Below are 25,373 nucleotides of genomic sequence, written 5' to 3' on the forward strand. Positions count from 1 at the left end.
TATTTTTTTCACCTTCCATTAATTTTGGAGCAGTAATAATCTTTTTATTTATATCATTTAATCCAATTGAATTATTTATTGTTGCAGTTTTAATAAGATTATCATAACCAATTATATTTCCCATCTTTAATACTAAATCATTAGAAATAATTAATAGATTAGGGCCTATACAATAATTTAATCTTACATGAGATTTATCTAAATAATTTTGATATCTTACAATGTTTTCTGGAATCGATCTATTTTTATCATTATGAATTGAATCTTCAAATAATACTTTGAATTGTTTCTGCGCATCTAATGAAGTAATATTATTTCCAACTATTGGTGATCTTGTTTCAACTTGCGCACCTAAAATACATATCAAATAAGTTCTAATTGATTGATTCATTCTTTGTATACCAGGTTTTGTAAATCCTTCACTATAAGATTCAATAAAATTAGTCCATCCATTATTATTATCAATTCTATAATTATGATAAGCTCCAATTCTATGCATATAATCAATTCTTTTTATTTCATACTGTTCACCAACGCCATGTAATCTACCATGCGCTCTAAAATCGGAATTGATATTTATATTAAATTCATTACATATTTTATAAAACTTAGATAGATTAATATTATTATCCAATTCTTTAAAATATTTCGATCCAGGTAAAGGGCATTCTAATTCATTTAATATTATTCTGATTTGAAAATTAGTGTGAAATCTAAATATTGTATGAATGAATTTTAAATCAGAATATTTCAAATTTTTATCTAAGTTATTCAATGTTCATGCCAACTTACACCACAACCAGTTGTTGCACAATGAACAGCAAAATTTAATTGATTCTGCCAATATTTCATATTAGATTTTACTTTATATATATTATATTCATCTCAAGTAAAAGTAACTTCATATGTATTAAATATATTTTCCATTTTAGAAATAAAATAGTTTGTTTCAGTAACATAAATTTCTAAATTAATCAATGAAGGTAAAACTAAATTTTTATATATTATTATGTTACTAAAATCTATTGCTGGAGTATTATATTTATAATATTCATGTGATTTATTATATTGGAAAGCTTTTGGAAACCCCATTTATATAATAAAAAAATTAATAATTAACTAATTCTTTTAATAATTTATCTTGTTCTTCAACTGTTATATGACCATTTAAACTTATTATATAATCTAGTGTATTCTTTAATTTATTAATTTCTTTTATATTAGTTTTAATTTTTTCTTGATTACTTTTTATATTTAATTTTGAACTTATACCAGTTAAAACACTTGAACTTAATCCTAATACACCAATTGATATAGCTAAAGGTGTTAATGGACTGAATATTGCTAGAAATGTTATTACAGAACTAATTGTAACCGAACCACTAATAATAAGATAATATATAATTTTACATTTTAAATATTTTTTCTTTTTTATCTAAAAGTCACATTCAAATTCTAATATTTGTTTTTCTAAATATATTTTTAATTTAGTTTTATTTATATCATGAGGAATAATATCAATACTATCAACTTTATCTTCCATTTATTAAGAAAAAATATTACTAATTAGTAAATTTATATGCTACAAATATAACAATAACTGTTCCACCTAAAATCCAAATTATTTCATATTTCTGTTGTTCTTTACTTGGGGTATAATAATCTGATAATTTAGGTTTGTATAGATGTAATTTTTCTTTATTGGTTACTGCGTTATATAAACTCATGGCATTATCAACTGATTGAAAATCTCTATGTGAAATCTTCTGATCATATAATTCCTTGTTAATATAATCCATATAGTTTTGCCTCTTTTCTCTATATTCTTCTGCTGCTTTATTATATTTCTCTAATGCTAAGTTATGTCTTTTTTGTTCTGTTAATGAACCATTCTTATCAATATGCTTAAATAAATAACCACCACCAGTAAATGCTAAAGCGTTAACAATCGCCGATCCTATAATAGTTATAATTGCAGAAGCCATTTATTTAACAAAAAAAATTATGCATTTATATGGGAGGAATATATTTTTGTTTTTCTAAATAATCAATAGTTAAATTAGATAAAGTAACTGCTAATGTTAATTTTAAAATATCATTTATATCAAATCTATCAACATTAACACTTCCCATTTTGAATACTTTTTTTAATACCATTGAATAACCAACAGTTCCAACTGATAGTAATGCGCCATTATATAATCCAGTTATTATCCACTTATTATCACTCATTTATTAATCAAAAAAATTACTATCTTCAAAATATTTAGTTATCTTAGTGATGATTATTTCAACATTTATTTCATTACTAGTTTCATTTGTATATATTTCAATTATTATTTTTTTAATATCATCGATGATAAAATCTTCATCTAATTCATAAAATCTTAAAGATTCTCTAATTAAATTAGTAATCTTTTCTACATTAAAAGTTTCTTTATCTATTGTTTTTTCATACTTAAATGTTGTTTCATTAGAAAATGCAATATTTTTGATTTGTGTAATTACATCATTAATGTTAAATTTCATTTCTTTCTCACGTTTAAAATCAAATCCAAAACATATACTCGGTCCAACAGTTATATTCATTTATATAATGAAAAAATTACTCTCTACATCTTATAACTAATTCATATATCACAGGAAAGTTATTCAAATCAATTAAATATCCATTATGATTTCTTATTTCTAATTTAAAATTATTGAAATGTGGAATACAAGGTTTAAAATCACATTCAGCTAAATTATAATTTATTTGCGTTCCAAATTGTTTAACATTCTTCAATGGTAAAATGTTTAATATACTAGAATTACAAGTTATATCTTTAGTTGCTTCAAATGTTTTTGTTGGGTCAATCAAATTGCAATAAATATAAAAATGCGTAAAAGGTATTAAATTTGATATACCGTATATGTTTCCAACAATATGTTTATCTGGAGGAATTCCTAACAGTTTAGCAAAAGGTTTTTTTACCACGTAAGCATGTCTTCTTATCATAAATAAAACAGGTTTATAATACTCATCATCAAACTTTACTTTAATTTTATTAGAGCTCTCACTTTTTATGAATTTAATATTAAATTTAGAATCACTACCTAACATAATCCGAGCTTTTCTATTAATTTCTTGCTCTAATGTTTCTAAATTATATAATCCTGGTGTAATCATAAGTTGAAAATTTTTATTTCTAAGTTTATCAAGAATAAAAAAGCTATGTTCATCAGTTTTATCCGATATATTGTAAAATGAGTTACATAAACTTATATTTACTAATTTTAAATCTACACAATTCTTAAATTCTATATCTAATTGAACTAGTAAATTATGTGATTTATAATTTGTAAGTTTTCTAGAATCAACAAATATTCTGTATTCTTTTAATTCTACCATTATTTATAACATAAAAAAATTACCGCTCATCACTAAAAATTAATTTTAATAAAATTTTCCCTTAATAAATGGATGAGAAGATACCATGTGAAATTTGTGGTGAACTTCTAAGAAAAAGTAATATGGCTTGACATATGAAAAAACATGATGTAAATTATAAACCCCCTAAACTAAACTGTCCAAAATGTAATAAATTATTCTCAAGAAATTATGTTAAAAAACATTCAGAGAAGTGTAAAATTAATGGCGCAACGGCTAATGTTGATAGTAATGAAAGTAATAGTAATTCTGCTGAAGTTGAACCTGAAGTTATTTGGAAAAGACCTTTCTTATTCTATGATAAGGATAATATAAAAGATCATTTCTGTGAGCCTTGTCGAATGAAATATAACCCTGAAAATATAGAAGATTGGGAGAATCATCAATTTCGTAAAGCACATATAGATAAAATTTCTAATAAATTTGAAACTGAATTCAATGAAAGAAAAAATAATTTATTAGAAAAAATAAAATATGAGAAAACGTTACCAGATAATAAAGAAACAGTTAGAAAAACAATATAATGAATTAACAAGAAAAACATATTATTAGGCCAGCCGTAGGCTGAGCCTATTACTTTACAAATGGAGCGAATTTAAATGACATGGTTTCCACACAAAAGGCTCTTTTGCTTGCCAAGTGAGGGCATATTCGAACAAATCACGTATTTAAGCGTAATCCATTCTCGGAATCGTAGCGAGCAGAATTTTGAAATAGGGTCTCATAAAAATGTTTTCTGCATTTTTCACGAAAGTTAAATCGGGAAAATTTCAATTTTTATCAGCCAATCAGGAAGTTGTGTCTTCCCTGTGATTGGTTTATCTGAAAATATCAGCAGCTGTTCACGTGAATTATCGCGATTTCATTACTGGCGCTTTTGTGCATGACTTCATGTATCAACACGCGACAATACTTCCGCGTTCGCTACGTGTTCGCTGATTGGCCCATTTACTGGGAAATTCCACAGAAGCCTAATGTGGTTTGTTACAAGCGCTGTGATTGGTTCGACCCGATTCTGGCATGGCTTTAGCTTAGTGGGTTCGAATCCCTTGACGGGTGAAGATGATGGATCCTATCAATATCTATTGAAACTAATAAGTTTCCCGGTTGGGCAGCCGCGGATATCTACCGGAAGTATTCCGGTTCGATATTTCGAGGTTTCTTTGAATTTTGGAGTGATATTGAAATCCGGTAAATACCAGCGGTAGATTGTGAAAACCCATTGCATGATATTTGTATTACTTAATCAACGAAAAGCGTCGGGGCCGCGCCAGGAGTTTTCGTGATTCAAGTAGCGCAATAGCCTACTTCTTCGTGTTCGTCCACCTCAATTTTCACTCCGCCGATCTCTGACACGGCTCTGTCCCCGTCGGCGCTGTGATTGCACATTCGTACCACCAAAATTTTTTATTTCTATATCAGGGAGGTCTGGAGAATAAAAAAGTCAAAATTTGGATATCACATAGGCCTGATTTCATCGAATAAGTCGACCATGGTCGTTCCGTTTCCGTACTTATTACCACCTAAAACCGTCTGAACAATTTTGTCACAACCAACATTTCGTTTACAGAAATCAGGTGTTCACGTGAACCCGCGGTATCGTCTACTGTTTTACTTCCTGGTTTTATTTTAAGATTTAAAATTGTATTTACAAGATCGATTTCTATGAAATCTTTAGTTGATTTGGTGTTTGGGAGGAATTTTTATTTGCTCTACAGAAAATTCATCCTTGACAATTGCGCAAGGTTCGCGAAAAAAAAGGTTTTACCAAATCGGGTGTATGACCTTGATATGCTAATTAGCCATGTGCCCGAATTGCAAATTCAATCAAATTTTATTCTGCCAAAAAATGTTAAATACAATTCGCTTTCCGAGAGTTAATGGTATGCTGCATGGAACAAAGTTGTTTTGAGATGGGTCTTGAAGCTATTTAGGTCGAGAGATAACCATCTAGATAGTTCGTGAGAGTTCCAAAGTTTTGAAGACGCTTCAAGGTAATGTCTTGATATTTGGTTTATACGTGTATCTATCCTAGACACATCTTCAGGCCAAAAACTGGCCCTGTCAGATTCAAGATGGCGCCAAAATCAGCACTTTTTACACATTTTTGAAGTTTTCGAGGGAAATTTTGAAGACACTTTTATCAATAACCTTGATCATTCGTATATATTTATATCCCCCGAGGGCCCATCGGCATGAGAAAAATTGGGTCGATCGGACTCAAGATGGCCGTACTGTAACCTTTTTTGTTCCCAAAAATGTCAATTTTGGCCTGAATTCTGAGTACTGTAGCTTTCTAATGGTGTGCCATGTTTCATTGCAATTTGTAATGGGTATTCTTTGGAAAGGGATCTTTTATATCCGAGAGGGTATTTTTGACCAGGCAATTATGACGCACTTGCTGGCCATCTTGGGGTCATCAGTACTCATTCGTAGGTGGAAAAAAAGTTTTTCCACATCATAATTGATACTTAAGCATATTTTGCTACTATAATCAATTGGAAAGTTGTAGCTCATGACATGTTCTATGATCGAGATGAGTTTCAAGCTCATTGGTTTTTGTTTATGGCCACCAGGGGGCGTTGAACAATACAATAACTTAGTATTTCTATATTACATTCATACCTATGCATATTTTGCTACCACAATCAATCGGAAAGTTGTAGCTCATGACATGGTCTATGATCTTGGTGAGTTTCAAGCTCATTGGTTTTTGTATATGGCCACCAGGGGCGTTGAACAATACAATAACTTAGTATTTCTATATTACATTCGTTCCTGCTGTCTGTGTTAACACACGATTTTACTATGTAAATGATATTGAGCAGGGAGTGTATATTGATAAATATAACCCACAGATTACATCATTTATAAAAAGCAAATCTGACAGGCTGGCCATTGTGCCCCTTGGGGCTCTTGTTGTAAATATCATAAATTGATTATTACAACAAGTAATTCAAATCTACATAATAGAACAATAAAACATAAAGAAAACGTAAGAAAATACCAGGAGCTTAATGAAGATCTATTACCAATAAATTATAAACAAAAATGCCCACAATGTAATTACGCGACCTTAAGACAAGAAGGTACTGTGTTATTTTGTGTTGATTGTGGATGGCAAAAGAATTTATGGGGTGAAGAAAAAACTAGAAATTTTCTCATAGATCCAAAATTAAATTATCTAGATGAAATTTTTAAAATATTTTCTATAAAAGATCATACACCAGAATATATGCAATGGCTTGAAAAAATGAAAATAATAGAAAATAAAAATGGTGAAATAACTAAAAAAGATATTATAAAAACAATTATTCCGTCAACATTTAACACAAAACAAAAGAAAATGTATTTATATTTATTATTTAACGATTATTATGAAAAACCTAAATTAACAGAAGAAGATATGGAAAATATAAAAAAAATATTCAAACAAATATTAATGTATCATTTGGAAAATAGAATAACAGATTCAATTAATTATGAATTCTTTTTAAATAAGATTGTAAATTATTTAAACATAGATATTATAATTCCATTTGACGAATTAACAAACGAAAAGAAACAAAGGGAGCGAGATGAAATGTGGCGCAAGATAGAACTTTATTTAAATAAGAAAAATGAAATGGAAGAAGAACCTAAACAAATTATACAAGAACAATTAAATGAAAATGAAGAAGCCAATAGTGATTTCGATTATGATGATATTGATTTTATGTTTTAATGACCATAAGGTAATGTTTTTATACCATCATCTGAAATATGTCTTTTATCATCAAATGGATTTAAACTAGTTTTTTCAACTTCATTAATGTACATCTCATGATCTTCTGATCTTAAACAATTCATTTTGTGTTTCATTACAATTGAGTTATATAAACACTTTATATAATCTTGAAATTCTATATGTTTATCAACCACATGTTTTGTTATTCCTTTTAACTTTTTAGCTTCATGATCTTTTGTTCTGTAACTATACATTTTACTTCTTATCCCAACAAATTCAATCATTTCATCACCCCCTAATTCATCTTTAAACTTACCAGGAATCTTTTTATTATCATTGCTAAATAGTTCATGATCTTTGGGATAATTGCTAAAATCAAAATGATGTTTTAATGTTTTTAAGTCTTTTGTTATATCATTTGTCTTGATTTTTAGTATGTAGGCGTCGGTATTTTTTTGGATTAATGGGAACCCAGAATTGAATGTTCCATCATCTGTTGATAAATCATAAACATAGTCAGTTGGGTTATATATTTCAAATAAATCTTCTTCTGTTAACTCATTTTCTACATGTCTTAAATTAAAGCAATTTGGTTTAGATTTAATCAATCCAATATTCATATTAAATCCTAATGAACTGCATAATATATTCAATCCTGATATAGCAACTTTTCCTTTTTGAGCTAAAGATATTGTTTTGCGGTTTTTGAAACTTTTTGAACTATCTGCAGCATAGAATCCAATGAATAACCATTTTCTTAAATCATTTTTTGCATTTAATACATAATCTGGAACTATCTTTTCTTTTGTTGAAGTATTACTTTTAACTATTGCATGAATATAGAATTCATCATTATATTTTATAGCAAAATCTTTAGGATTATTTACAAGTATTCTATAAACTGGTGTTGATTTCATAACATCCATGATTTTAAATGTTTTATTTGGATAAACTTCTTCACAGAATTTCTTTATTCTTTCTAATAATTTTAAGTCTTGATTGCATAAATACCAGCAATATTGAGTGCGATTAACATAATTATACACACCTGCTGAACCATCACCCATGAAAAATCCTTTGATAAAATATTCTTTTTCTTCTAATGTTTCGGGTTCTATATTATAAATATTATCAATAATTTCATCAAATGACATATGATTCATATTCTTTAGAAAAATCTTTTTATGTAATAATTCATCTCCAAATTTTTATATCAGTTGGTTTTATTTCATCGCCATTTCGTTTAATTAAACTATGATCTTCTGTAACATCTACAAATCCTAATTCAGTTCTAACTCTATAGATTTTCTTATTTGTTTTATGCCTCATAATATTCTTTAATTTTTTCCATCCATTTCTTGTCCAAACATCCATTAAACCATTTATTTGTATTAATTCTTTTTCTCCATATGAAATATAACATTCATTTTGTTTTGGAATTATTTCTGAAATTCTTCTTATCAATATTTTATCATTACATTTTAATAATATTGGGGTGTCAGCTGTTACAGAATCAATATATAATATTTCAATATGCTTTTCCCCAAAAAGTGGTTGTAAAACATTATAATAAAAATCATACATTAATAATTTTGATACTTCTAAAACAGTTGAGCCAATAAATATAGGTTTATTAAATTTCATTGACGTTCTTTTTAATTCAACTGCTGTTAAATAATCTTCAAATCTTTTATTTCCTAAATGTCTAGGACTTGATTGTAAATGTCTTAATCTTTGAGAATTATTTACTAATTCAATATTATTTCTATTTCTAATATTTTCGCATGTTTTACCATAAAAACTATTATTCATTAATTTGAAGAAATCTTTTTCAAAATCTGTTTTTGATATGGTTCTCTGTTGAGTATTGAAATCTATATATTTTTCTATCCACTTCGATTGATTAAATTCAATATATCTATGTACTTTCTTTTATTTCATTCCTTGTTTTAGATAAAATTTTAACATTCTATGAACGATATAATTGTATTTATTATTTTGAGTAAGTATTAATTTTTCTGTAAAAACATGATCTTTCGGTTTTATTTTCTTCTGGTATTCACTTAAATAACTATCATCTACAGTTAAATGTTCTGGGGAATAAGGTAAGTTTCTTGTTTTAAACTTTATATTTTCAGGATATTCTAAATCAACTACAAAGAAATAACCAATTGGTGCTTCATCTTCTAAACTCATAATTGCGCTTTCCCAATTAGTTTTATCATCATTTTCAATTTCTGTTAATATAAAATTTTTATATGGTTGAGGTTGCATCATTGCCCAACCATATAAATTATTGGCGTCAATATATAATAATTTATATTCATCATTTGCTTTAAAATATCTATCTCCCATAACACCACTAATTCCACCTCTAATTGATTTTTCAAATGATAAAACCATATCTGGTTCTTTTAATAAATCTAATTCTACATTTGTATATTTTAAACCACATTGCCAGGTTAAACCAGGACTAGAGTAGCAATAACAAGGATCAACATTAAAATGATTCAAATTAACCTCTCTCAATTTTTCAAATATGTCAGCCAATATCATAACATCTGATTTTAAATATAAATCAACTAATTCGCCATGATTTTTCATCTTAAAATGGTTACAAATATTTAATGTTCTATTAAACACTTCATCTTTCACATACTCCTCTTTTAATTGATCATAAAATTGATCTTTTAATAATTCTGTTACATTAAAATCATCATGTGTTTTAATTGCGCCTTTATATCTCAATAATTTAAAATCTTGTTCATTTGGATAATAACATCGAGTTCTAACAAAATCATTATCAACTAAACTTTTTGATAAATTATCTAATGAACTTGCTAGAAATCTATAAGAATCTAAAAATCTAATGCAACCAAATTGAAATGAAATATAATTTTCAGATGTTTTAGCTAATAGTTTAAAATCATATTTTCTTACATTTACACCATTCATAGCATTATATTCTTCTATTTCTTGATTAATTGTGCCCAATTTCCTTGATAATTGTTTTATAAATAGATGGGTATCATAGCCTGTTAAATTATGAAATAATATTGGTACGAAATTAACTTTCTTAGCTTGTAAATTGCAATCTTCATGAGCAGCTCCACGATATTTTGAATTTAAATGATTATGATCTCTAACTTTTTTAGCAAATGAATAAAAACGTTTTTCACAATAACAACAATGAGTTGCATAATTAAAATCAATTTCATCTTTTTTCATAACTATTCTATTATTTTTGTTTAATGATTTTGCAAAATCACTTTCTAATTCAATCATTTTGTCACAAAAATCATTAACTACATCTTCACCTCTAAAAGAAATATATTGACTTTCATATAATTCAGGATAATTTGATTTTATATAAATTCCATAAGCAGCAGCTCTTTGATGAACTTTTTTAATTGTATTTATAATTGGTGGGTCTTGTATTGTGTCTTCACTTAATTCATTTCCTTTATCCATTGATTTTAATAATTGCTTTTTGTTATATATTTCTTTTCTATCTTGATCAGTTAATTCTTTATTCAACGATTCAAAATCCCCATAAATTACAAATGGAACAATATTCTTAAATTTATGATTAGTAAATTTCAAATTATAATCTTTTTCTGTTGGCATTATTAATTTACAAAAATCTTTATTATCACATAATTCTTTATGTTTTAATAATGTATTCTCAGTCATAAATTTAGATAAACATTTTCTACATAGATGAATTTTATGATGATGATCACTTTCTGTTCTAAAGAATAAATCAATTTGTTTTAACCACATATAATGTTCATTTTCATCTTTTTTGTAATATAACAAATCTATAGCATTTTCATCATCATAATATTCTGTTAAATATAAAGCTTCCAATGTATAATCTTTAATATTTTCACCTTTTGTCTTTGGTAATTGCATTAATTCGAATACATTTATTTTTAAATTATTAACTTTTTCTATTTTAGAAATCATTTTTATAGTTACTGGATATTGATCAATTTTATATAATGTTTCATATTTCCGATAATCTGTTATTCTACAAACATTTTCCTGTGTTGGATGTAAGCAACTAATAATTGACCATAGAAAACATTTATTATCTTCATTTTGAATATTTATTACTGCCTTTGTTGTAAATGGTAATTTAATATAAGATGATGCTTTAATATCCTTTTCTGTTGTAAAGTTTGAATCATTTTTAAACATTTTATTACTTTTTGATGTTTTATTTCTTTTTGTATTATAAACATTTAAATCTAAATATATAATTTCATTCAATGTTAAGCCAGAACCCTCAAAATATCTTTCTTCAATATGACGTTTAAATTCATTAAATATTTTTTCTAACTTCTCTTTTATTTGTGTTTTTGAAATTATTTCTTCAGAGTGTGTTTGAATATTATAACTCATTTTTTCTTCTGACTTTATAAAACTTACTTTCCCAGAGATACTAATTTTTGGATATTCAACATCTGTTATCAAATCTAGTATTTTTTCTATTATTTCATTAAATTTACTATAATCTTCTATTGTTGTTCCTTTGAAAAATCTAAATATAATAGCTGCAGGACCAATTTTACTATGTAATGTTTCTAAAATTTCAATTGTATCTTTTATTTCTAGTGAATCAATATAATTTCTAACATTTTCCATGTAAGGTTTATTTGAAATGGATTTAGTTTTTGAAGTTGGTTTTTTTACTTTTTGAGGTTTATCATCGAAATAATCTTTTCCTAAAACATTATTACTCAAATTTTGATGGTGTTTTTGTGATTCGAGATGTCTATTATAATTCCTTTTTGATGGGTTTCGTCGTCAGACGAACCCATCTATGGCATCGTTGTCATGTCTGTCTGTCTGTCTGTCTGTCCGTCTGTGGATGTTTCTTTATGACACAATTTAAGCTGTTTGTGTGGACCCACAATTCTGTAATTTCACACAGGTATTCTCTACTTGATGTAGATGGTGCAGCTTGGTTTATATTTGATTCCGATGTTTATAAGTGCTCTAATTTGGTTAAAAGATAATTAACGTTACTCGCTAGTTCAAGCCGCTGTATAGCGCGTTGCTACGACGACGCTCGATCAACATACTGGTACTCGCTGTGTAATACTGAACACGTATATACCTGTAGATATTGATCGTACTAGCACCGGTTTTAGATAACGCGCGCGCGCTGATCGGTCTTAACACTTCTCGGAACTGCTGTGCTAAATGCTGAGAGGCCGAATCTATGCGCAATCATTTATTGGGCTCGTCACATTTGATAGTGAATGGATAAATAACCGGTGTCAATGACGGTCGCTACTCCCCATCAGTATAACTCATCAGTATAAGAAATAATTCTTTCAAGTTTTTTTTTCAATCCCCGAACGTGGTTGTTACTATGTTGACCTCGCCGTTTTATAAGCTTACCGATGATTCTTCTAGTATTTTCAGGGTCACAAGACATGACGAAGTTGCAAAGTTTTGTACAAATTTCACGAAACAAACAATTATTTAGGCGGCACCTGATCTATTGATTAATTATGATAAATAATGTTTATTTCATTAAAAATTTGTTTTATTCAAACACTACTTTCATCGCACATAGCGTGATCGGTAGGCCCTACTATTCTACGGTAGGCCATGGACTCTCATGTGGTAGGCCTATTACAAATGATACAATCCGCGTGTCCGTGAATAAGTGACACGTGGTGGGGCGGGTTGTGAGGAGCATCGAAACTAATCCGTCACAAATAATAGATAGAAAACAATACCTTAAGAGGTTAACTTTTATTAACATCATTACCAAATCAAAACCTGCACATCCTATCATAAATAGAAATTCTAAGAATTTATTTCAAAGAATAATAAATTACGTCTAAATATTGGGATTCGAACTCGTAGCATCGATTCAGGTGCCTTTCCCAAAGCGGGTATCCCGCGGGGAAAACCCATTACTATTTATATCGAGAATCGCCTTTTTGACAGCGGGTTCGGTGAATGAAACAGAAACAATTACACAGAAACCCATCATGGAAAGTTTCTTTCTGGTTACTATAAATTCATTACAAACTTCACATTTTATTTCATCCACATTCATATTTTCTAATCTTTCTTTTCTTTCATTGGAATTTTCTGGAGTTTCAAAATCTATTACATTTTTTATATGATTTGCAGTTTTTTCATGTCGTGATTTTTGGGATTTATCGATGTATTTTTTACAATATTGGCAATAATATTGATTTTTATTAACATTATTGTTTTCTGGCTGGTGTTCATTTTCCCCCATTTATTAGGGGAAAAAATTACTTGTGGTGATGAGTGGTGTCTCGACCGCTCGACCTCTGATCTGAAAGCCCACTTTTCCAATTACTGGTAGGCCTATATGTCTTTTCATACCAGAGGTCGAGAGGTCGAGCTCATAAAAATAAAAATAAATTCTCACAGGCTTGAATTCATTTTTATTTTTACTCACTCGCCCCTCAACCTCTGATATGAAACAACATATACCCTATTACTCTAATAATTTCATATATATGAACATTATATAAATGAATATCATATATATGAAAATCAATTATATAGATTTCGAATAAAAAAATATGTAAAATAAATGGTAGAATTAAAAGAATATTAAAAGTAACGAGTAATAAACGAGTTGAAGAAAATATTAATTTCCATTAAGAAATTACTAATAAATGAAAGAACAGATACTACATTTCAAAGATATTTACATGAATTAGAAAAATATTTTAGGCCGACAATTAAACATTTTATTCCTATTCAAGATTTGATTAGAACTGCACGTTTTCGTTTTCAAGTGAGTAATATTACTGAATTAAAGTTTAAAAATTATTATCTAATGATTGAGTTATCGAATGAAAAAGATAAAATCTTATTCAATACAATAATTCCAAAATTCACAACATTTAATGAAATAGATAAACATTTGATAATTACAGATGAATTACAATCACTTTTATATAATGAAAAATCAGATAAATCATTATTTATACACCTACGATATTGCCCTTTCAGAGAATGCTATGTAATGTTTTCAGAGTACAAGAAAAAAGGTTTATCCCTGACATTCCAAATGAAAAATCATTTAAAGATACAGGAACTCAATGTAACGAGCAATGTAATGATCATTATTTAAAGAGTATTACAATGAATCCATAAGATAAATATCATATTCTTTACAGAGCACTAGAATAACAATAGGCCCTATAATTCAACTAGAATCCTTAAGTTGTACAGTTTTCGTACTTAGCATTTTCAACCACAGGGTTGTGAGTTTTGCTATCTGTAGCACGCTGGGGATCAATATTTAAATCAGAGTCAGAGTCTGATGAAGTCTCATGAATTTCCTCGTAGGGCTGATTCATTTCAGGTACCCGTCGGTTTTACCTCTTTACGGGGCTTATTTTGATCTGTCACCTTTGGAAATGGAATAACACCACAAGGCAATAATAAACTCCATCTTCCCGTTTCACTGAATATACGACATCTCCAAGAGATTTGGTGACCAAATTAACATCAGAACGCCAATGATCAGCTATTTTATGTTTGCCCTTTAGGCCAACATTACGCAAGAGAACACGTTCACCGTTAGTCCAAACACTTTCTTTCACTCTCTTGTCATAGCGTGCCTTGTTTCGGTCGTTAGACTTATCAGCGTGACTCAGCGCCGATTTATATGCTTGATCTAGAGATGTCTTTAGGTCTTTCGCATATTTAGAATAGTCTGTGTGCTCGCCTTTACCGGCAGGATGAATGTTGAAATACCAATCAACCAACAGTCTTGGTTGTCTACCAAACATGAACTCGAAAGGTGAGTGACCTTTAGCATCATTTCGAGTACAGTTATAAGCGTGACTTAAGAACTTCAAATGCTTAGACCAACTGTCATTGATCTCCTGATCTTGAGTACCAATCATATCCAGTAGTGTTCTGTTGAAGCGTTCACACTGCCCATTGGAAGGGCTGTGCCATGGACTCGACAGTGACAACCTAATGCCTGTCATTTTCCTAGGAAATCCGAAAGAGTCTTTCCAGGAAAGAGTCTTTCCATAAAACTTCAGCCACCTGCTTCGTAGTTTCGTTTTTCGTCGCCATCGCTCTGGAATAACGGGTGAAGTGGTCTGTTATTACGAGTACATGTGTTCTCCCGGTCTTATCCGGGTCTACACCGAGGAAATTAATACCAACCAAATCCATGGGTCAGGTGGACTGAATATGTAACAGTGGGGCTGATCTTGGGTCTCGTGTTTTCTGCAAGATATAGTTTCTGCAGTTGCCAATGTGTTTGCTTATGTCGGACTCCATATAAGGCCAGTAGAAACGATTGCGTGCAAGGTCTAAGCTTCGTTCAGTTGCAAAGTGACCGATATCGTCGTGTATGCCTTGCATGGCCTTTTCCCTGAATTTCTCTGGTACTACCAATCTATGTACCTTCCTACCTCTAAAGACTGATGTTTTATACAATACATCACTATCAAAGTAAGTTGTGCCTCAGTTTCTTAGCATATTCTGAATGACCTTCGGACATTTACGCCATTTTCTCCTGGGAAGGGGTAGGGATTCATATTCTAGAATGTTGATGAAATTCCCAATGACTTGGTCATCTCTCTGGGAGACTTTCAGTTCTTCAACCGATAGCGACTGTATCTCATCTTGGGCAATAATTTCCAAGTCCTGTACTGAATTCAATGTGGCGCTCAAACATTGGGCTATTGGAACGTTCTGAGCTTCCACGACAGCTTGACAGTAGTCTTGAGCGGATTGGAGTATGGCGACTTCAAGTGCGGGTCTTACCCGATTGACTAATGATGAGATTCTTTCCTCCTGTTCAGTATCTTGGCTGTCCATATCGGGCCTTCTTTAAAGTAGATCTGCATCGACATTGTGACGCCCAGCACGATATACTATGTCAAAGTCATAGTTGGTTAAAGCGGCTAGCCATCTGTGGCCATCTGTGACCAACTAAACGGAGGTCAATATATAAGTTAATGGATTATTATGCGTCAATATCTGGAATTTCTTCGCTTCAGAGAGATAGTCATGAAACTTGTTCTTGACTGCCCAGAACCGGGCAAGGAATTCTCGTTTATGTACAGGGTAATTCTTTTCGCTGCTAGACAGGCTTCGGCTAGCATATGCTACTGGGCGCAATGTCCCTTCCTCTCTCTGATACAGTGCCCAGTGTTCTCCACGGCTCAAATTTATAGCAGGGCGCAGTAAGAAATATTAAACTTATTCTGCATCAACGATGCAAGCACATTGCGGGGGTTTGTGGGTCCTCCCCCAAGAAATTTTTTTAATTTAACGCCTCCTCAGAGTGTCTGAGACAGAAAAGCATACTGGAATTCGTGAAAAGTCACATGTGGTTTTAATGCTGGGACGCCAAATATCACAATATATCTATGGACGAAAACTGGGCAAGTGGCTCAGTTACTATGATGGTTGTCTATTTTTAGAGAAACTGACAATGACCTACGCACTGGAGAGAATGAATGCATGAACAAACACTTACATGCAATTTTTTAAGAATTTCCTAGAAGTCACCGCAAATGTTTTGAAATTCATAGCTCAGCCAACTTTTACTCGTAACTAGGTGACTAAAAATATATCTAATTCAACCCACAACTAGAAATCTCATTAAGTTGGGTGCTATTCTGATTCCAACTGGAATGTGTACCACAACTTTTCCCCTAACTATATCATAGACAGATATGAATTAGGTCAATAACACTTAAAGTTCAACTGAGAACTGTAATAATCTAACCAGAGCTGGATTGCTGAAAAAAGGATGTGATAAAGATGTAGGTTGCTGTTTTTTGAGTTTGTCTCGTTTCCTCTACAATCTCACCTGACAGTATTCCTGCCACAAGATAGGGGTGGACTATCTTGCTTGTCCCGAAGAATACTTCAAGATACAAATTACAATTTGGTTAAGCCGATTAGGCCAATTTGAGCCAAATCGAGCCCCACGTTGGGCGCCAAAAATGTAACGCACTTCCAGATGGTATTGGCAACGTGCGTGCGTGGGGCTAGAAACTCAAAATAAACTTACTGAGAACGAACTCAAATCACAACGAACTCTAAAAATAAAATACAATATATATACGTTTATTAAGATGATAAGTAATAGAGCAATGAAATATTATCTAAAACCAATCACTAAACCGAACCAAATTTCACCCAAGTTATACCAATCCCAATCATATTGTGTTACCAACAGTGTTGCCAGACTTCCGGAAATTTCCGGAGTTCCGGAAATCAAAACTTTCAAAAAAAAAATCCGGAAATTTTCTTCTCCGTACTGCGCGAAAATGCCGTTAATTTTTATTAGAACGGCCACCCATACGCATTCGCTGTGATGATTGCAACACCACCAATCGTCATGACGACGCAGCGCAGCTCTGCGGTCGAGCGGCTTTTGTCTAAGTATACAGAGTAGTGCTTATAACTTTATTGATTTTATACTCGAATGTGTATTGTAAAATTTTGGAGTTCAATAAACTTCTGTACTGTAACCACGACTTGACTTGCTGATGCGCCGCGCTTGTATTAGATCATCTTTATCAGAGCATTCGTAGGTACGTCCCTTCAAGTTACACATCTATGATCATCTATATAGGCTTAGGCCTAAACTATCTATGATCCGTCCTTTTTTGAATGTTCCATTTTCAATAGGCCCGTATGCGATAGTTCCCCGGAAAATGAGTTGCATAATATTCACGGATAAATTGATTATTAACGAAATTTTAAATATTTCCTTGCCAACTAAGCGCTCAAGCGCTACGATCTTGAATTTGTGAGCGTTCATCGGCGCATTTGAACTGCAATAATTCAGGACTCGACCCGTAATACGTGAGAAGATGCTGATCGTCAACGAATCAGGATGTGCCACATTGGAAATAGCCATTACCTTCCAGAATATAATAAGGTGTTCATGGGTTCACGATCGCTGTAAGTGCTCGGAAAACGCTTCTAATTTCTGAAATTTTCTTGGGGGGACCCCCAAACCCCCCCAAACGGCTTCGCGCCTTCGGCGCTCGCAAGTTTGTGTATGTCAATAAATACTTCCGGAAATAGCAAAGCTAGGTGCTGGCAACACTGAACCAAATATCAACTCAAAATTAACCCAACTAGTTACAAAATATAAACTTTTTTCGATGTATTATTTCCTGAATAATTTTATCTAAGAACAATTAAATTGAAGTTGTCGAATAAACACTATAATCCGTGTAAACTGTAGATAAATGAAGAAATCCCACACTTCGAATTTGAAATTATACGATCAAATTTATTATTACGAAACCACAACGTTTCAGCTGTTGACTAACAGCCATCATCAGGTGGAATGACCAGAAAAACAAGTAACAAAGCATATAAACTCACAGGATCTAAAATAGAAGCAGTGTGTCAAAACTAAAGATAAACAGACCAAGCAATAAAACATCAAGGGGTACCGTGGAAACCACAGCAATTCTAAACAGTTCAGAGTAAAAACAAATTATGTAACTATGTGAAGTGGACCGAAGAGGGTGGCGATAACAGTATAATTAAAGACATTTGAATTAAAGATATTTGAATTAAAAATACTCAACAACAGTGTCCAAATACAATTGCGCTGTCAAACCGCAACATGTCACTCCTTGCGTAATTACAGAATTTGGAAATATGGAAGATTAGAGTTCTGGCCTGATCACCAACTCACCAATGCCAAAATACACGGGAATAGTACGATAAACCAATAGTAGTTGAAAACGAATTACGAACCAGTTTAGTTGAACCAATAGTCTCTGGTAGTAGACGACGAATTAACAAATCGATCCTCCGCATATGACGACGATCACGAAATTCGGATCGCTTTTTAAATCGGAATAAAATCCATATAACTTGCAAATGTCTACATGAGCATCATCAAAAATTCATAAAGACTTAGAATTTTGGTGTCGTAGAACAGTATGATTTAAGTAGTCGCATGTCTTTACTACTGACATGATATTCACAGTTATAGATTATCTAGCTAAAACTGCTATTATAAAAGAATTGTCGCTATTGCAAAACTTCTCTTGTAGAGAAAACTTCACTTTATCATGGAATGTCCATCTTCAATAATCCAGCTAACAACGATGAATAAAGATCCCTTCAAAAATCCATGATTCAGTACAGCGATTAAGAATCAGTTAATCCTTTGATAGGAATAAAATTAAAATAGCGGGAAGCTGTGTGGCAACCCCTGCTGCTGTTTCAAGATCCAAAAAACCACTCCCTCACCTCAGTCTAACAGGATGTCACATGCCCTTGAAATTCGGAGAAATCTAAGTAGCACTCAGAAATAGAGTAAAATAGTTCAAACTAAAAATGATGAAATACATATCAAATATAGCACCAAGTGTAGGTTCTGTGATGAAAAAATAAAAGTAACTAATTGGAAAATCTTAGAAATATATGAAGATTATTTAAAACCCAGAATTATTGAAATGTACTAATACAAAACATAGTACCATGCCTAAAAAGGATAATCGGCTGATACTGCAAAGCTGCATCCCAGCCATCGGATTCCGAAAATATGCAATAACTCACCAAAGGGAGAACAGCAGTTACCCACCCAAGATTGCGAATACCGGGTTAGATTCAAATCCCCGGAAAAATATACCTAGTATATATCCTACTAGCTATTACTTTTTATTGTAGATTATATAAATGAACTAATCCTATCTACCTCAATAAAAATACACCTTTAATTGACAAGGGTCACACAGAGGCATACATTGTTATCACAACCAATCGCAAAATTGTAGCTGCTGACATGTTCTATGATTGTGGTGAGTTCAAGGTGGTTTTTGTGTGTGGTCACCAGGGGGCGTTGAATATTCAAATTGTTAGATTGAGCATTTGACACCACTTTCCAAGTGGGCATGGTGTCCCTGGACCCCTAGTTTATGGCAGTCCTACATCGTTCATGTCGTTACATTGCCAAGTGTTCATTGCATATGGTCGTTTTGAATGGACTGGACTGGTTCCGGGTCCGCATTTGTGTGATTGGTTTTCCCGAAGTAATAAAGTGAAAGTTGTGAAAATCACTATTAAAATTCTAGTTAAACCGTACTCTGATTGTGCCCAGAACGCGTCTCCGCGTGGCCTAATTTAAAAAGATTTCGGGGGAAGACAAAATGGACAAATTACGCGATTTTACTGCAATTGCAACAATGGTTAACATTGTTGCAATTCAATTGTTTGCAAGACGTAGTAATAAGCGGTCCAATACATGTTCGAAGACTTTAGGCAAGTTTGAGGACATTTGGAATGTCACAAAAGACCCAACGCTCAAAATACCGGTACCTGACGGACGAAGAACGCAGATTTGAATTGCTGTTACCATAGAAACCAATAAACAGTTCATCCCGATATTGACCAAGCACATACGAGTTATAAGTAAGTTTAAAGAAATATCAAAATAATCAACAAAAAACATTAACATCATCACTGTTTGAGCCAATAACCTTAAAAATGAATATTTTATATGAAATTGCTATTTTCAAGTGAATATAACACGATTGTTGCTGCTGTAACTAGGTAACAAATGAATGTACACATAAAAGTAACGTTGCGCTATATGCGCTGCAATCCCCCAACTCAGAAAAGGTTTAGATTGTAAAATTACCCCAAACCTTAGATGAGATATTCGAATTATTAAGCAAAAGTAGTTTAAAGTGTATTTCCTTGCCAAATGAAAATGAAGATGTTTAAATTTCAAAATGTTTGACTTTAACGCCCCCTGTAGGCCAAAAACGAAAAAATTGTTAAAGGCATCCTCCACACATGATAGCCCACATACTCTGCTATCAAATGAGCCCGGATGCCAAACTGTAACAAAAAATTCTGTGATCATCGAATTTTCCATGATTGGCTGGCTGACTAAAATACGGATTTGTTTTATCTTCCTGTATGAAAATATGGCTATAGTATATCATCACATCTGTGAATACGGTTATGAACTTTCAAAAACTGGAATATGGGTTCGTGTACTTCTACTGCTCATAAATCGGGTCAGAGTATTTATCAGCACTGAGTTATGGCAGTGGCGTACAGGGGCGTCTATCTATTCTTTCACTGCATTGCTGCTGCGTGTGATCAATATAATCTCTACACACACTATGCACAGTCACTCGTGCAGCACACCAATGTTCACATTGGCGCGCGCGTTATGATTACGTATTCATGCAGTGTTTCAATGAAAAGTTTTTGAAATAAATTAACTTTCAATGAATATTTTATCGTGACCTGAAAAAATACTAATTAGTAGACAAGTATGATTAAACATCGAGATAAATATTTCTTCAGCTGGTAAAACCCGGGGTTAAAGAATCATTGACTTAACAGTGGTTTTTTAATGTATTTCGTGTGGCCAGGCTTTTTTATTTTGAAGGTAGGTTTAATGTCGGAAGGCAAAATAAAAATGAAATAGTTTTTTGTATTTTCTTTCTAAATGATTATTTTCCGGACTTAAGATATTTTCACCCTTGGGGAAACCCACTACTCAACCTTTCATCACCTGATTGTGGCAGCACCTGCCTGGGGCTTAATTGGAAACTACTAACAGACAAATATTCATTAAAACTACTGATGTGGCTTATTTTTTCTGAGATGAATATGCAATACTACTGGTGTTGAAATTTTGGGGTAAGCAGGTCTGGTCTATGTTGTTGATATGAATCTTGTAGGCAGAGGTGCTGAAATTGTTTTATTAAATGGGGTTTTGTATCCAAATTGATATAAATATCTTGGCTGAATGGATAACATCAGAATAAACTAGTTTTTTCTTTAACAGAATTGCATCAATGAGGTTTGACAATACAAATAACGTGGCTGAATCGTTCGGCAGAAAAATTAAATTTGTTTTCAGCATCAATGAAAGTCATACATTAAGACCATAAGTCTGTGGTACTCCCAATCAACATCGTCGTAGACCATTTGCCGGCAGATGTAAAATATAAACCACTTAATACCTTACCACCGTATAATCCACCAATGCTTCAAGTCCGTTCGGCCTCTTGTTCTGCAACTAGAATTTATTATTTCATTATTATTATGGAAAACAGAAAGATTTGAAATATATGATGGAAAACCATCAAAAATAAAAATTGTTGTTTCGTTTTGGAAGTTTTATATAAACCTTTGTAGGTCACCTTGTCTATCATGCGACAGTATGCAATTCTGAGAAATGGCGAAATTTGTTGATTAATCGCTCGAAACATACATAAAATTGGATCATTTCGAAAGCTACCTGTGTTAGTCTGTGAATTAAGCCATTAATTGTGGACTGAAGTCAATAGAAAGTATATTTTCAAAGTGTTACTTTTTTCAAACCGTTTTTTGGCCCTTGTCATCCCTAACGTAGGTATTAGCCCATCCAATTTCAAAAAGCTTACCACCAACTTACTAGGCGCAATGAACCCTTTTAAAGCTGTTTTAAATGTTTTTGAATGGGTGAAGCGAGGATATGTTGCCGTAAAAGGGTTTTTCTGGAAGTAAAAAGCCTTAAAAGTGCTTCTTATATGGCCTTGAAATTTGGTTGGTATTGAGGCTATGAGCCCTCTATCTTAATATGATTACCCGGCATTGAACATTGAAAATTTCTGTTTGTTAAGCATTTCAAACCATTTCCCAAGTGGGCAAGGTGTCCTTGGACCCCTAGTTGTAAACGGTCACCAGGGGCATTGAATAGCCGAATAGGTTAGTATTGAATGAATGAACTTATTTTCTCAAATATATGAACATGGGTATAACAATTTTGTTTGATTATTACACATGAATTGAAATTTTACATATTTGAGGAGGACATCCCCGAGCCGTAATGGCCGTACCTAAAGGGGGGATGCCCTCTAATTATGTATTTATGAACATGTCGAGCTGCAATTTTGCATTTGATTGTGGTAACAAAATATGCTAGTTACCAACATAATGTGGAAATACTGAGTTATTCCTCTCTATAACGCCCCCTGGTGACCATTTACAAAACCTATGGCCATGGACTTCTAGTTTCTATAATTAATGATTCAGATTCTTTTCAGGTGGTACACAAGGAAGCGCAGAGGCAGTAAAAGATGAAGAAGGTGCTCCATCTCACTCTGGAAATTTAATACTGTGTTCAAAAGATGTAGATGAAATTGATAATACTCCACCCTCAGATCAACCCTCAGATCAGGAATTGGTCAATTTCAAGATAGTCTTTAAAAAAAGGTCTTTTGATGTGTCTTTTCCTCTTGATGAAAAAATATCCTCATTGAAAATAAAGATTCAGGAACTCACAAGTAAGTTACTTCTTAGCTCAACCCCTACTGTTTAGTGGAACTGATTGGTTTTTAGCGGGCTATTGCATTCACCTTTTGTCACATTTGATTTATTTGAGCACGTTTTTTTATGCAGCATCTTTAACTGTCCAATATTACACATGTGTAAATTCAATGCTATTTGCGTTGGAAGATCTTTATCTTGTCAAAATCCGATGCTTTGTTCGGTAGTTATGGGTTTTCAAGGACAAAAACCCTAAAAATCTTGGTTATATATAATTTGTGTTGACCTGTTTTGACCTCCCTCATGGCGTCATAGCCAGGTGTGCGTCAAGTAATGAATACAGTGGCTGCACAATTGAATAGGTTGATATTCATCGTTGCTAGTGCGATTACTGATACTCAAGGCGTATCGTACAACGATTTATTGTGTGAAATGTGTTAAATGATTCATCTCATTTTGAAATTCCGTGCATAAGGTAACGTTGCATCAAGATATCTGTCAAAAATCTGGGTTCAAAATCATGATAATGCAGAAATTTACTTTCATGTTAGCCACATGGGCGCGGCTGATTGATTAATAGCGTCAAAATTTTTAGTCTGATATTAGCACGACTGGAATACTTGTTTTATTGTCAGTAATTCAAATCATTTAATGGAAGCGATCCATTTTAGAGCCTGGTTATCTGTATTAGTTTGTTACCTTCGGCACAGTGAGTAGTACACTTGCGGTACAGTCGCGTCAGCAATATCGCCTTATACTCTCCGATTCTTTGTTCAGTAGTTATGGACTTTCAAAGACGAAACTCCTCAAAATCTTGGTTATTTAAAATTTGTGTTGACCTGGTTTGACCTCCCTTATGACATCATAGCCAGGTGTGCGTCAAGTGTTAAGTAAAATGGCTGCACAATTGAATAGGTTGATATTCATCGTTGCTAGTGCGATAACTGATACTCAAGGCGTGTCGTACAACAATTTATTGTCTGAAATGTGTTAAATGAAGAGTCATTTCATGGAAGTTCGCATAGCGATCCATTTTAGAGCCTGGTTAGTTTGTTATTTTCGGCACAGTGAGTAGTGTGCGTGGGGTACAGTTGCGGCAGGAATATCGCCTTATACTCTTCCCTTCACCACATGTATTTATCAGTAATAGATAACGTGCGCCATATTGTAGGTCGCGCATGCCACGTACACCAACGATGCTTGAGTCACTTTGTTTTTAAGCTTCGTACACTTAGCCTATGCCTGCCCACTAAAAACAATTCTATCGTAATACTATTGAAAACCATGTCAGTCGATAATCTTCATTTCGTCAGTAACTGGCACTGCCCTAAAGTTTGAAGAACTTGGAGCTTCGGTCTTGATTGGTTTTACATGTATTATTGTCTGTATGATTAATGAAGAACCTCCGATGAGGTCAGGCAATCAACAAGTTTGTACCTGGTACCATATTTTAACTGGTCACTCATACTTTCTCCTAGTTTTAGTTGTTTTATGTCATTCGCGAGATGTATTAAAATTATGAATATTAAGCCATCCCAAATTAATTGTGTGTTTACCGTACACCGACTCAGTTTTCAGGATGAGTCGGTAGGTAGGTAGAACAATTTTTTGTGCAAAATTTTAGGGCAAAAAAACCCAACATATTAATCACCTGTTTTATGTGAAAATAATATCACAAATCTGCGTTGTGCACAGGAACTTAGTCTAATTTGCCTAGATTTCAAGAATAATTCTAACTTCGTCCGGAGCTCATCTCTGTGTTCAAAATGAAATATAATTTAATTGAATATATGCGCGCTATAACATAATCAGCTTCAATATAGTCACTAGAAATGAATGGCAGCCTATTGGTACACTGCCAGTTTCCTGGAAAGCTTAAACTAGGTCACCATGTCGAGGCATGTTTTCACACGATGCACACTT

At 32.3% G+C, this 25,373-nt stretch overlaps 1 protein-coding gene across 4 annotated transcripts in view; it reads left to right on the forward strand.

The window, feature by feature from the left end:
- The window catches only part of LOC141903562 (ubiquitin domain-containing protein UBFD1-like), an 81,638-nt gene that overhangs the window by 23,496 nt on the left and 32,769 nt on the right, over positions 1–25,373 (forward strand). For 3 of the 4 annotated variants that reach the window (XM_074791733.1, XM_074791731.1, XM_074791734.1), the window contains exon 2: positions 23,228–23,467. In XM_074791733.1, the coding sequence (XP_074647834.1) occupies positions 23,228–23,467 (240 nt within the window). Of the gene's footprint in view, positions 1–19,880; positions 19,979–23,227; positions 23,468–25,373 lie in introns of those variants that run through there. The other variant, XM_074791732.1, reaches the window with a different exon arrangement.

The sequence above is a fragment of the Tubulanus polymorphus genome, chromosome 4 (genome assembly GCF_964204645.1).
Source record: "Tubulanus polymorphus chromosome 4, tnTubPoly1.2, whole genome shotgun sequence".
Lineage (NCBI taxonomy): Eukaryota > Metazoa > Nemertea > Palaeonemertea > Tubulaniformes > Tubulanidae > Tubulanus > Tubulanus polymorphus.